The sequence below is a fragment of the Lichenostomus cassidix genome, chromosome 7 (genome assembly GCF_008360975.1).
Source record: "Lichenostomus cassidix isolate B80296 chromosome 7, HeHo_3.0, whole genome shotgun sequence".
Lineage (NCBI taxonomy): Eukaryota > Metazoa > Chordata > Aves > Passeriformes > Meliphagidae > Lichenostomus > Lichenostomus cassidix.
In genome coordinates, this window is record NC_139488.1 from 28,770,006 (window position 1) to 28,785,063 (window position 15,058).

The 15,058-nt window shown below is 41.8% G+C and overlaps 1 protein-coding gene across 2 annotated transcripts in view; it reads right to left on the reverse strand.

Annotated features, from left to right (window-relative positions):
• Positions 1-6,774: 6,774 nt before the first annotated feature.
• Positions 6,775-15,058, reverse strand: part of SNX4 (sorting nexin 4) — a 32,781-nt gene continuing 24,497 nt past the window's right edge. For both annotated transcript variants that reach the window (XM_085066999.1, XM_085067000.1), the window contains exons 10-14: positions 12,700-12,789; positions 11,361-11,460; positions 10,490-10,635; positions 9,009-9,123; positions 6,775-8,665 (exon numbers count right to left, since the gene is read on the reverse strand). In XM_085066999.1, the coding sequence (XP_084923125.1) occupies positions 8,618-8,665; positions 9,009-9,123; positions 10,490-10,635; positions 11,361-11,460; positions 12,700-12,789 (499 nt within the window). In that variant the 3' untranslated portion in view covers positions 6,775-8,617. The remainder of the gene's footprint in view (positions 8,666-9,008; positions 9,124-10,489; positions 10,636-11,360; positions 11,461-12,699; positions 12,790-15,058) is intronic.

Here is a 15,058-nt window from a genome sequence, read left to right on the forward strand (position 1 = left end):
AGCAGATATCTGAGAAACATTTTTTGAGACCCTTTCCATCCTTAAGCAATGGATAGGAAGTACAGAAAGAAATCATGGGTGCAACAGCATTTTAAGTGAGAGATTAAGGTTCTGTGACAACTACTTCCTGTGGGGAAGGCTGTGTACTGTGGGTGGCCACAGCAGGAGCCATCCCAATTTTCTGAGCATCAGGCTCAGGCAGACAAACAAGTTTGAAGGGATTGAACCAGCATGAAGGGAGGCTGAAGGGGAAGAGCTATGGAGCTGGAGTGTTCAGAACAGAAGCAATGAAGCAAATGGACCACCTGCCTGCACAATGCCACAGAGTGGGTAACATGTAAAATCAATTGTTACAACACATTTGCATGCACAAGCTTAGTACAAGTGTGTTATCAATACCTGGTGGAAAAGTTCATATTCCAAAGCACCATCACCAAAGGAAAGGTAAGTGACAAGAAGGGAAAGGAAGGTTCACCCTCTGGCAAAGAAGTCAGGAACCACTTTTGAACCAACAACTCTGTCTACCTGCTCAGTCTGCCCAGGACACCAAAAACTGCCACCTCACCCCACACAGGCCACTCTAACCTGAGGCATCAACTCTCAGCTCTGTTGCTCAAGCTCAGGGCTCTTGCATCCCACATGCTGTTCCTCAGATGGAAAAAGTAACCCCAACTGAGCAGCCAAGCTGAGCCATCTCCTGACCACAGCAGATTCATGAGAAAGTCATTCCTGGAGGCCAAATTTATAAACATACTCTTCCACCAGCTGGACCTGTGTTTGCCAAACACAACCTTACCCAAACCTCCAGCTGGGCTTGCAGAGCTCTGGTTTCTTCCCTGTGCTTATCTCCAATCCTTCTCCTATTAACAGCTAATTTCCCCTCCACATCCTTATCTGTCTGCCTAAAGAAGGATGGTGAAATGCAGAGGTTATTAGCTCCCAAAGTTATTAGCTCCCAAAGTTATTAGTTCTATGGCTGCTCACAACCCTCTGCTCCCCTGAAAACAGACAAATCCTGTCAGCACCCCCAAAACAGAACTTGCTGCCCTGTGACCCTCCAGGAGCATCACCATTAGACCCAGCTCCATGATCCCCTGTGTGTTTGCTGGGAATCTCCAGCATCACAGTACGAAAGTCATCCTGCTCCAGTAACTGGGCATATGGAGAAAGGAGAATCTTCACCTGGATTGAGTTGATAACTCTTCAGGACCATCTGCCAAGGACCAGCAGAGAGGCATCTGTGCTGCTGCTCACACATTTGCTGGCAAACATCACTTTATTTTACTTATCCTCATCACCTTCATTTAACTCCAGCCTAGGAAGTTCCATAGTGGATGTCAACATGAGAGAGAAAAAGGAAATGTTTTCAAATTTAAAAGTAACATGAAACCCAGCAAACACTAAATTGCCTTGTAATCGAAATCATTATATTTGTTGGTAGGAAACAGAAAAAGCCCAGCTAAGCACTATGTATTTAGCATTTTAGAGCTAAAAATAGCAGTAACTACATCAGCAGGGAGAAGGAGTTTGAACAGAAAGTGAATGATCACTAGCAATTATTTCTGGATATTTTAAGTAAGTGGCCTGAAATTGAAAAAGGCAACACATGTTCAAATTCCTATCCTGGCTTACAGGACAAATACAAGCAAGTAAAGTAATATGTAGAGGGGAGGAATGCTAAAGCCAACCATAAAGAGAAGTTAGAGGTTAGGAAAGATCAATTATGTATAAGGAAGAAAGATAAGTACTTTGGGAAGTTTTAACACTGAGAATGATTTTTTGAAAGAAGGATTCCTGATCTCCTCTAATGGTTTGGCTAGCCAGACCCATATACTTTGGCTACTCTAGTCCACAAATGAGCCCAGTCCATCTGTGAATATTCCTGACACTTTGCATGGTTCAAAGGTTAATTCCTCACTTTCATTCCAGGATGTCAGAGAGTTTGGTCAAACTTAAACAACAGAACAGAGTTATAATGTGTTAAACTACACAAGGATATGTTTTTCACTTCGTTTAGGAGGATGCTAAACCCAAGTCAAACTCTGCACGTGCTCTTCATCAACCACAGCTGTGCCTCAGCCCCATCACAAGGTGATATTTTCTCCTGAGTCACACCCAGGGTGCAGCACTAGACATCAGTTGCTTAAATTAATGCCTGTATCTCCAGATCCACATCGTTTTTTCTCAAGCTTATAGAAGAAGTCCCAAAATAAGAGATCTCTGAACCATGGATGTTAATTTTCAACAAGTCTTAGATTTCAGGAGAAATTCCACAAGTCTAAAAGAATGCTGATATTTTGTCTTTTTATAAAAGTATACAACTACAGACACTGGATTACTATAGGCCTGTCAGTCTGAAACTAATCCCTGGGAAAAGAATAGTTGATACAGAGCTAAAAGAGATTAATGCCAATCAACATGTTCATGAAAAACAAATCTTGTCAAATTAATTCTCATTTTAAGAGATTACAGTTTCCTTGATGGAGCAATAGTATTAATGCAGCAATCCACCACGTCGCAGCTCTCCTCACTCCGGTTGGGCCAGCCCTGCTCTGAATCAGAAAGCCAGCCTAGCATTCCTTAAAATAAACTAAAATCTGTTCATAGGCTTCAGGATGTAACTGGAAATGGCAACTCCTTGGGGAAGCAGGGTCCTGCTGTGCTCTCCCTTTGGCTCTGTGCTGGTCAGAGTCTTTACTGACAGCCTGGGCAGTAAGAGCATTACTGAGACCACAGCTGAGATGGAGGTGGAAAGGATTAGGGAGCCACTGGAAGAAGAGGAGGCTGTGCCTCTGGGAAGCAGTGATGAGTCACCTGATGGAAGCAAGGAGCAGATCAGTAGGAGGCCCTGCACGGCCCCAGGCAGCCCCAGTGTGGTGAGGACGGGGGAAGAGCCACTCTGAGCAACAGCAAAGACACCAGAGATAGCTTGAAATGAGCAAGATGACCTTGGTGTCTGACACAATCCAGGGAGGAGTGCAGGGAATATCACACAGGAGTGGGAATGCTGCCATGGCTGTTGCAATGCTCACTCCACGTTGGCAGATGCTGGATGAGGGGGATGTACAGCTCTGTCCCATGGCCTGGCAGGGATCTTGCTGCAGGACAAGGAGCCCATGGCTGTTCCCTGCTGCCCTCTGAGTGTCCAATATCTGCAGGGCCGTCAGAGGTGAGCAAGCAGAAGTCACCAGCGCTTCACTTGGAACCTAATCAAAACAAATGAGACAGGAAATAAAGTCTATCCTTTTGGCCCAAGGAACAACCATCATGAGATCTGGCCTCTGTCACCAGAGAGCACACACCTCAGAAAAACCTCATTCAAAGCAGCACTGGGGCAGGGTGACTTTGCTATCTCGTACACAGCACTGCAGCTTGCACAAGTAGCCACAGATCATTCCTTCTGACCATGCAGCTGGCACCACATCCAAGCAGTTATTAAAAATAAATTAAAAAAATAAAACTACTGCTAGCTGGGAAACCTCTGAGTCCAACTCACAGCAGTGTTTGCGTGGTGCAAAAGGCACCCAAGCTGCAAATCACAGTGTAACACACTGTATTATTAACAGAAACCTACAGCAGGACACAGCACTGACTCCTACATGGAAAACCGCTCCAGATTACCCATCCCTTTGTATTTAGGCTTCCATTACACCATGGCTGTTGCATGGCTGTCGTACCTGTGCAGGGCAGGAGGGGAGCAGGTAGCCCTCGCCTCCCTCCCGCAGCGGGATCCTGGATCCCGGGCCCTGCGAGCTCCTGCTGGAGACCCACCAGAGGGCGGTCGGGGTTGCCTTTTCCCTCCGACTACATCATTTTCCACCTTTGCATCCCGGGGAGCCTCATCACAACGTCGCTTTTTGTCTTCTGCGGCTACTTACAGCTGCTTTCTGAAGAGAATATAGTTGGTGTTATCACATGCCACAGATATACACAGATATAAGAACAGGTTTGCTGCAGATGAAGAAGCTATTTATTATTTGTAGTCCCTGGGATGTTGGGGCAGCCCCTTTTGGAGCTGCATCAGAGAGCAAGGCCCCAGATCCCATGGCTCGTTATGCCTGTGTTTGTAGGATTGTGGTGCCCACAGAGTTTATGCTGGGTTTTTGAAGACTGAAGCTTCTTCTCCTGTTTTATTTATTCAGAAAGGTCAAATTTATCATCTTAAACATAGATACAAAATATTAGACAAAATTAAATCTCTCCTTCTGAGCTATGGTTACACCCTTATCAGTGCTGAACTCTGCTTCAAGACCACAGTTACAAGTTTCAGTCACATCCAATCATTATACTAACATTGTATTATATCGATGCTGTGGCAGCTCTTGAAACTTCCTTACATCCTGCTTCCATCTCCCTCACTTTTTTAACTTCTCCATAACAAGGACCACACAATGCTGCTTCTCCCTTCTCCAGCACAGCCCAGCCTACAGGTACAGAAGTTTCCCATCTGTTCTCCTCTCCAGTTCCACCACCCATCTCTGCTGTCCTTCTTCCCTGCCTCCTCACCCTCTCGTGTCTCTCCTCAAAACTTGTCTGCCCCCATGAGCAGCTTAACCCTGTCCTTACCTGTCCAAGCATGACACCATCTCTCCATACCACTAAATACTCTATATTTCTGCTGCCTGAAGCTGTTTTCCTCCAAATCCACCCAAAATCCTTTCCAATTTTGTCTTTGTTTCATGTTTTAGATATGTTCTACAACCAGTCAGAGCAAAAAGATTATTTTTGAAGAAAACACAGCATTAGGAAGGCCAGTCTAAGTAAGCTATTCAAAAGAAACCAAAAGGCAGCCAGGAAAAAAAATGACCAAAATTTTCTCCTCCACATTTGACCTTTTAGAAGTCACAATCACAAAATCCTTTTGATAACACTGTATCACACCAGGAAGCATCAGAACCTAGAAGCCAGTATCACAATCCTTTGCTTACATAGGCACTTGAGGCTCTCCAGAGTGCCCAAGATACCCATGGCAGTGCACTGTGGAGGGGACACAGGCGACCTCCCTATTTCAGCTGGGTCCAAACCTCTGCCACTCAAGAGAGACATCTCTCTGCTCGTGGCTGCAGTGAGCATCCTGCCTACCCCAGGGGCCACCCATAAAGGGAAGCAGCTCACACTGGTTTCTGTCCTGCACTGCCAAGGGTTTCAAGATCAAGGGATCAAGAGTGACACCCTTAGGGAGATGTCCCTGTCCTAGGAAACACAATTCTGCTGGGGAAGCAGGTGGGAACCCACCAGCCAGCAGCAAAGCGACTGCTTACAAAGGCAACTGCTTTTACGGGTGACATACAAGTATTTTGTACTTGATTTCACTCCAAGGCCTATGCTCCAAATTTCCAAGCTCCCATTCCACCTGCTTCCTCTCTCTGCGTTATTTCAAGAGCAGCCCTGTGTGGGGATTTTCATTACACAGAGCTCCCCACAGAGCTCTGTGGGCATACATGACAGAGGCACCAGGGATAGGCAGAACAGGAGGCACAAGGGAACATGGATTAGAGCCCTGCCCTACCATTGTGTGACAAGCACAGGGAATTAAGACAACTTCCTGCCCTGTAATCCTTTAGGCAACATTAGAAAGTGTTTCTGGGTTCTTGAAGCAAGATGAACAAAGACATTTCAGTGGTAGGGAGAGTGATACAGGAAGATATTCTGAGCGCTCCCAGCCCAGCCAGCTGCTCTGGGACTGCAGCCTTGCTCTGCTGGCTCTGCTGTGTTTGGCCACAGCCAACACTTTCCTCTGGCTCACCTGCACAAGGCAAGCTCCTCAGTGTGGCTTGAGCTCCAAGATTAGCTCTATGCCTGCCAAGGTAGTCCCTGCACACAGCTGCCAGGTTAACACTGCTTGGGCTGACGTGCCAGATACTGAAATAATACAACATTAAAAAAGAGAGTTCATAAAACCACTCTATCTTTCCATTTCAGTTGGCTCCCTCACCCCTGCTATATTTCAGGAACAGACAACAGTAGCAACTAAAATGAACTGACAAGACAAGGTCCAGCTAGAAATGGGGGAGGTCAGAGATAGCATGAGCACTGATAATCTACCCAGCAAAGCTTCCTAGGACAAGTGACATGATCAGCAGATCAGATGATCCAGGCAGGTAAATACTTTCATATACAAGCATTTTGTTGAGTTTTAAGTTAAAATGTTCTTCCTACCTGCTATTGCTATTACTCTCAAGGCCTTCCACCAATTTTTGATGTTAACTAGATAACTGGCAAAGTGGAACAAGTTACAGGATTTAAATCCACACTTGCACCTGGAAAAATGCACACTTTGCAAATGTACATCTGTCATGTGGCCTCTGTTACCCACAAGGAAACAGCCATTAACTGGCTGGTTTCACCTTAAAAAGTTGAAAAGATGAAAGAGAAGAAGAAACCTTCACTGGTTGCTATGATCCCCGAGTACACAGACCACATGCATTGCTCTTCTGGAATCACAGAAGTAAAAGAAGCAAAAGTTATTGCAAATTACCCTGAATTTGCCTGTCACATAATTTCCGTCAAGTAACACAAACTGTTTTCAAAAGCATCTTAACTAGATGGAGACACACGTGAAATTCAGACAGCTGACTTGTAGCAAACATCTAATTTTGGCCTTAGCATAATGTTCCTCACCTAAAGGGGAAGTTGTGCACAACACCAAATTTTAAACCCAAATTTGGAGGCCACTTGAGAGCTAAGGTGCACAAGAACCACTTTCAAAAAATGAAACAGCAGTTTTCAGAATAGGAAAGACAGTTTTTTACCAAAAAAACAACGTAACAAAAATATCAAAGAGCAATTTTATTTATCTTATTTGGCACAAAACTTACAAGAACTGTTTTGTTCCCTTCTTAAATTTAGTACAACTAGCAAGGAAAAAAAAGGCATACTAATACATTTAATGAGCTGTACAGCAAGTGACATGTGGAAGGAGGCACCAGAAAGATCTACCAAAAATCAAAGTGCATGAAAAATACCTACTCTGAGTGCCTCATGGTATTGTATTAAGGCACCACTCCTTTAGAAGGTTTACTGAACACATCAAGTGCGCAACTTCTTGGTTTGGAATGTAAGAGTCCTTCAGCCTGTATCAGAACCGGATACTGCAACCTCGGAATGGAACAATGTTTCTCCTCATAGATGTGAAAGGAAGAGACCTCTTTGTGCCCAACATCATCTCTCAGCCAGGCATGTCACTGTCATATGCTTTGAAAAAGCCAACACAAGTTATCAGAGTACCAGCATTTCACTTCAGAGTTTTAAGCTGTAGTGTGCACCAGACCTATGCATTCTTTACAATGGTTTTATAGAAAAGAAACGTTGAAGAGACAAAAGTAACATGGAACATACCAGTAAATACATTTAGATAGTTTTATCAAAAGAACATTTAAGGACTTTCTGAAGTATCTCTTAAAAAAGAAATCTGAGTAGTGTTATAATCCAAAATAATTAAATACACTTTTCAACATATTATTACAAAGCTTCCTTCAGGTCTAGCAATCAAGTCTGACAAATTCCACAAGACTTCTGGAACTTTCAGTAAGGATGTAGAAAAAGCCCAGTATTAGCGGTAAGAGATTTTCATAATTGGAAACATTTAATGCAAATACTGTAACTGCAAACCATGTTTTACAGGTGTGTATGTACATACACACATATACACACACTCACACACACTGAAACATTGTAAAAAGAGCCCAACAGACACCTTGGTTCACTGTGGGTTCTGCACATCACCACTCTGAAGTATGACAGAAGCTGCACCAGGTTTATTATTTCAGCACCTTCATTAAGGACTATTTGTTTAAGAACCAAACCACTTCAGTTACAAGGTGCCACAGGACAGATTCACACCAAGTGTAAACAGGTTCCAAACAACCAAAGAGAAGTTGCATCTGCTTCTTACCAGCTTTGACTTTGGTTTTTCTGCTCAGCTGGATCACCAGTCTCCTTTACTTGCAGGAAGTTTAGTAGGAAATCAATGCCCGTATCAAAACTGAAGTGGGAACCAGTAAATGCAGAATACTGTTATCAAACCACTGTACAACACCTCTACTGTAGAGAGCTTCAAACATCTCAGGAGTTTGAGACTGCTTAACCCGAACTCTGGAAAAACATATTTCTCTATGGACATGCAAAGGCATTTAAATATGAACTCTAGGCATTACAGTATTTCATTTTTTGTCCCCTTATGGTGTAGACCTTGAGAACACAACTGTGTGCCCCATTATAAAACCAAAGCACCCTTGAGCATTAAAAATTCTAAAGAGCAAGGGTTGGAAAGAAGGGCATCTGGAAGTGATCTACACATTACAGAGCATGGTGTTTCACAAGTCTCAGAACAGTTTGGTTCATACTTTCTGGGATAACTTTCCCAATACCTTTGTCCCAATACAGAGCTGTAGTTTTCAGTAACTCTTTTACCCCTGCATTATTTGCTACCACATATAAAACATGCCACAGAGGTGGCAGTCAGGGCTAAACATTTAACAACATGTCCTTTTCATCCTTTATTAACAAATACATTTATTTCATGATTTGTATGTGAGTCATGTAGCAATATAACATTGGTGTTATACACTGTGCTTCCGTTCTCTGGCACTTGGAGGAGGAATTAATTTCCAGGTAGTCACATCTTGCTGAAGCATTCCTTTGCGTTTGTCCAAACCTGAATTCCCTTTTAAAAAAACAGTTAAAAATCAATAGGTGGGCATATACTCTATTTGCAAACCTCATCCACTACTTTCTTCTACAGAAGACTCTACCAGGAAATCCCACAGAACTTCACAGAAGAATAAGGCAGAGACCACATTGAAATTGGACCACACTGTCTATTTTATATATATATATTTCAACATTAACATGTCACTGAGTTCAAGCAGGACAGAATATGTGGGAGGTTTTATGCTAGTGACTTCCAATCCTCCATGACTGCCATGTTCCCAGTTACTGACAGTCTGTATCTGCCCCCCTGCTGATAGGGCAAATACACTGTCCAGCCCTTCCCAAGCCACACATACCTTTTTGCACATGCTAATCTGCATAACAGCATAGCTTATAAGTGCCTCCTTCAAATCGTGATTCTTCTGCTCCTTAAACCGTTCAATGTCAGCCCAGGCACTTTTCACAAAGTCTCTGAAATTAAAAGCAATTATTTCTGCTAGTAAGTGTTTTACACATTCCACCCTCAGCTCTGGACACTCAGCAGAGAAGCTGTGTATGACAAAGTGCTCCATCTTTCAGTAAATCATGTCCTGTAATTATTATGCATCCCTCAGTGTCCTTGTTTTACAACTGGCATCACTACCTAATTCTCCACCTTCTTTTTAAGGTTTTTATCCTAGAGAATCAATTTCACAGGATACATTAGGATGTTTGTTTGGTTTGGTGTTGTTTTTCCCAGGAAGCATCACTGCCATAGAACTAGCATAAGTCAGGATATAGATTTTTCCTTCAGAGTCTGTTGGGGTAACTATTTATCTTTATGCCAACATTCAGTACACAACACTGCAGGTTTCTTTTTCAATCATCAAGTCAGAATCTTCATCTCTCTTTAGTGTGAAAACTCACTTGTCAGGATGTGAGACAGTAAAGTACAATAAACATTTACAATGCAAATTTAACTTGGACAATTCACTTCAGAAATTAATTTTGTTGGTTTGGTGATGTGCAGTCAGGCCTCCTTAACTGAAGTGGAGGCAGATATCTGTAATTCATACTTTCATTTGTGCTGGACTAGCATTCACTTGAAAATTGCTTCCAGAGCTACAAAAGCACATCTCCAATACATCTGCCAAAATTATTAAGATATTGCATTTACTGAGTGTCTTGTTGTTTTGAACTGTTCATGAACTAGTCTTATCTTTTAAGCTCTAATTCTAACATATCAGGAGATACCACATTGACCCCCTGTGTTATTTGACAGATATGCTTTGACAAAATCACATTGCTTTAAGAAACGTTACTTCCTAGTTTTCTTTTTTGCATACCTGAAGAAAATTTCATTAGAGAACCAAGAAGCAGTTACTCAAACACAACTCACCAGACCTTCTAATCTCTTTCAAACAGGAGTAAGGTGTCCCCCATATGAGAAGTTGCAGAATACGGGCTCAGGACCCTTACACATAAACCAAACTAAATACTGTATTTGAAGCAAATCAGCTTTTGAGTCTCAGCCTATTCAGCTGCAGCCCTCCAAGCCCACCTGCTAAATATATTACTAGTGGAACATAAAAGCATGCAAGTCAGCCATTAGAGTGGGCTCAGTAACTGGGAAAGTCATCAGGTTTTACATAAGCCATACACTCAGACCAGAAGCTAACTGCATGTACTGCACTTTATTTCACAACTTGCAGCTGACAGGAGCTTTTATAGACAGCTCATAAACACCAAGAATATATTAAAAACACTTATAAAATGCAAACACCTTCAAGAGCATCCAGTCAAGGACTTTTGCTAAGACAAGCCCTGTGTTTTCTTTGAAACAGTCAAGCTCATTTACCTGCCCTCCAGATTCTTAGACTTGAGTTGCTCTTCTCCTTCCTGTATCTGCTCCTCTAGAACCTTTATCTTGGCTTCCCTCTGCTCAGGGGTTTCTTGCCCAAAGAGCTTGCTGGTCATCCCCTTCAGGGAGAAGGTTCTCACAGTCTACAAAAAACAAGGACACTCTAGGTCTGGGATTCCTGACCACAGACACAGGACATCAGGTGACTTTTACTGGCCTTTGTGCTTATTATTTGGCTGATTTTTTCCTTTAACTTCCATTTCATTAATTGATAAATAGCTCTGGTGACTCAGATTAGACTAAGCAAAGTGGGGAGGAGGTAATTTGATATTCAAATGCTTTAAGGCTGACAAGGGTGAACTTTCAGAGCAGCCTTCCTACTGAAGTAGGAAAGAAAAGCCATAAATGCATTCTATAAAGAACATCAATAGATCCAAGAGCAACATTGAGAACTCTAGAAAACTGTCAGTTACCACTTTCAGACAATATTTTTGGTAATGTTATCTCCCATATAAAATGGACTAACACAATGCATCAATCACCATTCAAAAGGCAAAAGAAGACTTTCGGAATTCCCAACATTTTGATCTTTAGGATATAGTTGTCTTGTGTTATTCTGCTCCAGTCACATTTACTGCAACCCTTTACTTGCTCAGTATTCAATAAAAGAAGTTTGGCACAAACAGCTTATGTCACCAAGAACCAAGTTACTTTAAATCTCACATGTCTCCAGCTCATATGATACCACTTCTCAAAAGCAGCAGCCAGCATGCTGGTGCCATTTAAATATCATTCTAAGTAACTTGGCTCAAGTGAAAAATAAATTCAAGAAGAGGCATCTTGGAGAAGAAAGTGGAAAAAGACTCACTCCTGTTGCCAGCTCCTCACACTGCTGTTTCTTAGATGTTAAGTCCTGTGCAGCCATTTCCAAATCATATTGCATTAGTTCATGCTTCCTGCAAACTGCCCTGAAAAGTAAGTAATGAAAGATCTGTCACATAATACTTTGTTTTGCTATGCTTCCCTCCATTTAAACTTTACAAATGGCATCATGTTTTGTTTGTCTTTGACAGGAAGCACCTCCAGTTATTCATCTAGTCAAATTCAACAGCCCTATCACAGACTGCATAACTCTGCAAATGCTGTAGTTAAGCAAGCTGGGATCAAAGTATGAATAAAGTTCTTAGTTCAACAGCATTCTGCTCCTCTTTTTAAACTCATTTCAAGATACACTCAGTAATACAAGCCCTACCACCACCTTAAGAACACCACTGTAAAATAGTTTAATTCAAAACATGTTACAGAAAAATCACAGCTTTAACGAAAGATACCTGGAGATGGTACCTGTCCCAGCAGCCATCTATCAGTCAATCATAAAATTCATCACATTTTCTTTTTTAAAGAATGAAACAAAAAAATCTGCTTCTAGACTCATACAGTGCCTTTCATCTGGAAAAGAGGAGCTTCCTCTGAGCACCTGCAGTAAGTCCCAGTCCTGTGTGGGCTGATGATGCTACATCCGTACTCCACAGCCGGATGCACATTCATCTCCCAGGAGAGGCTACCAGTGCTCCAGGCTCCCACACTGCAGCCTTCACACTGCCCAACCCAATTCTCTACTGGGCCTCTCCAAGAGCTTCAGAGCCAGACTGTGGAAAGCACAACAGCTTTAGCACAGTCTTGGCAGCATAAAGCAATTTGCTTTTGTGTCCACACTTGCAAGGGGTGACTAATAAAAGGCTAATGTGAAACAAAACAAAAAGTTGGTATTTAGATGCACAACACTGTGCAGTGGATGAAAGTAATATTGGGCACTTTGAAAGTTCCTGGAATTTGTCATGGCTGTAGCAGCTCTGTTTGGCCTATCTCATTTGAAAGCTGAAGTTTTCAGCACATTTGGGCACTAATACATCAGAAGCCAAAGAAACAGTGGAACTAGAGGAATAAACAGCATTTTCTTCCATAGTATACAGATTTTAACATTTCTGGCTCTTCACTACTCATCAGATCAGTTCTAATTTGTATTGCCACTCACATGGCAATCAATATGGGTAAGCAAAATAAGAGATAAGACCATGGAGACTCCATGACATTGGAATTTCCCCTTCTCAGAGAACACAAGAGGACATCAGACTAAATTAAACATTGACATCACATTAGAGAAAAGGACTACAGCTTCCTTTTGAGCTTCAGACTTCTGTACATACCGCAGTGCTTCTGCATAGAAGAGATATTCCTTCAGCTGATCTGCATAGTGTTCCTCTTCTTCCAGTATGTCATCAATAGAAGCTGCATATCTAATGAAAAACAGCCACAGTTACACATAAAGCTGCTTCATTTAACCTTTAAGGATACACATGCAGTAACAAGGGAGGACACCTGTTTCACAGAAACACCCGTGACAAACAGCAAAGAGCACTCCCAAAAAAGGTTTTTTCTTTGTTTTTAATTAAACTCTCAATACCTCATGTCAACATTCCTGCGGGCCTGCTTCTTTGGTTGTTACTACAATGAATCTTTTGACAAGAACAAAATCTATCATAAGTTTCCTGCTGAAGATGAGGCCGCTTTTATTACAGGAAAAAGCCCCAATTTATTCCTTTTCTTCAGTGGACTGTCGATAAGCAGCACCAAGACCAAAAAAAGACACAGTGCAAAAGATATCCTCCAAATCTTAAAGCATTAAGGCCCAGGAATGTGAACATCACACCTGCTGAAAAGCAAAGAGGCTGCTTTCATGGCTTGTTATTTGGTCTGAGTACAAGATAACTCACAGTGGTGCCCTGAACACTACAACATTAAGTCCCTTCAGCTCCTTCAAAGTCTCTAGTCCTTGTTTGCTGTGAAAATCAGGCATATTAGTTCAGAGCAACAAGAAGTTTAACCCTCCTTTTAGGGAGAAATCTGAAGTACAAGGGCTTGGACCAAATCTGCAGCTCTTGCATTCAGTAAGAGTTTCATTATTTAGGCTGATGTCTCCTATAAATGGCAAAAAGCACTTTATTTTTCTAGTTTATTCTGCTTATTTAACAGTATTTATTATGTTCTTGCTAACCAAGGTGACTGTCTTGAACAGATTTTCAGGGACAGGCCTACAGCTAAGAGGTAACTGCACTTCTCACTTGGCACAGCAGCAGAAATCAGATTCCTCTTTAGCCCAGCACTCAGGGCATGTGCCACTGGAGATAATCAGGATGAATGAGATCCCACACAAATACCTTCATCTATTCTGCTAACTCAGTCTGGATTCTCAGCTATGTGGCAATCTCTCACACATCTGCAGGCTCTCTGAAGTGAGCATATGTCCATTCTTCTCTAGCAACCAGCAAACATGACCCAAATTCTAATTATAGCACCTCTTGGCTCTCAAGTTCTTGCGAAATCTTTGCATTTTCCCTTTTCTCCCTGTGCGTCTCCAGTAACTGGTTTTATGGAAGAAGTGGCAGAGTCTCAAGCTGAAAGGGAGCTGGTGACATGAATTTGGAAAGTTTGCAAGTATGATGAGTTGTTTTGATGCTCTGTGAAATCAAAGACATTGGCACATCCAGGAAAAGCCCTACCAAGGCTCTTGGTGATGAATAAACATAGCATGTGAAGTGGTCAACAACAGCAGACCAGTTTAAGTAGAAGGGATAAAAGAGCAGGCAGAACAAGAATTCACATGAATCAAAGTAAGGAGTAAGTCAAAACTGTTGAAAAATACACTTAAAAAATCCTGCAGCCGCACAGGTCATAAATGGCTTACCCTATTTTTAAGTTCTGCAGTGCAATAATTTTAGTATAGTGGTTAGATTTCTCAGGGCAGCAGATGGACCACATTTCATTTTCAAGTAAGATCTAAGTTTAGAGCAGTGCTAGAGCTCATTTGTGGCAGATCAACTCTCAGGAAAAAAAAAAAAAAACCCAAACCCCAAAACAAAAAACCAAAAAATCCCACCAAACAAAATCCTACCTTCCACAGACATGTTTTAATAATGAGTTTGATTTCAGAAAAAAAAAAAGTAGTAAGACAAGCTACATTTCTGAGTGCCTAAACTTAGGCAAACTAGGGAAAGTGTTAAGGAGAAACATTGTACTAAGTTCTAAAGCTACCTGATATGCTCTCAGTCTTCATGTAAGCTGTCAGCTAAACCCTTGTTTTAGTTTAGACTGGTTCAATATATAATGACAGTCTAGTTGATACAGAGATAAAGGGTCACTCATTAATAGAATAAAGGACAGAAGTCAAAGGCCTGGCATTTTTTTCTTTCATCTTTTAAATGCTAGTCATAGCCACTCACTCCAACTTTCTCAGCATACTCTGTCACTTCAGCAAGCCTCATCTTGTAATACAGCCCACATCCAGAGAAGCTTTGAGATGTCTTCTCCAAATATTAAGCAGTTATAGATCATACTAAACAATAACAAATCAAAAGCTTAAATAAACATCTAGTAAAAACTTTAGCATATGGGGCAGAGAGAGAATAATTAAATTAATTTTTGAAGTTTAACATCTATATTAGGCAACCTCCTAGAAGTAGCTTTCTTTTGCAATAAATTCCTGTCTGATGTTATGGGAATGGTAAC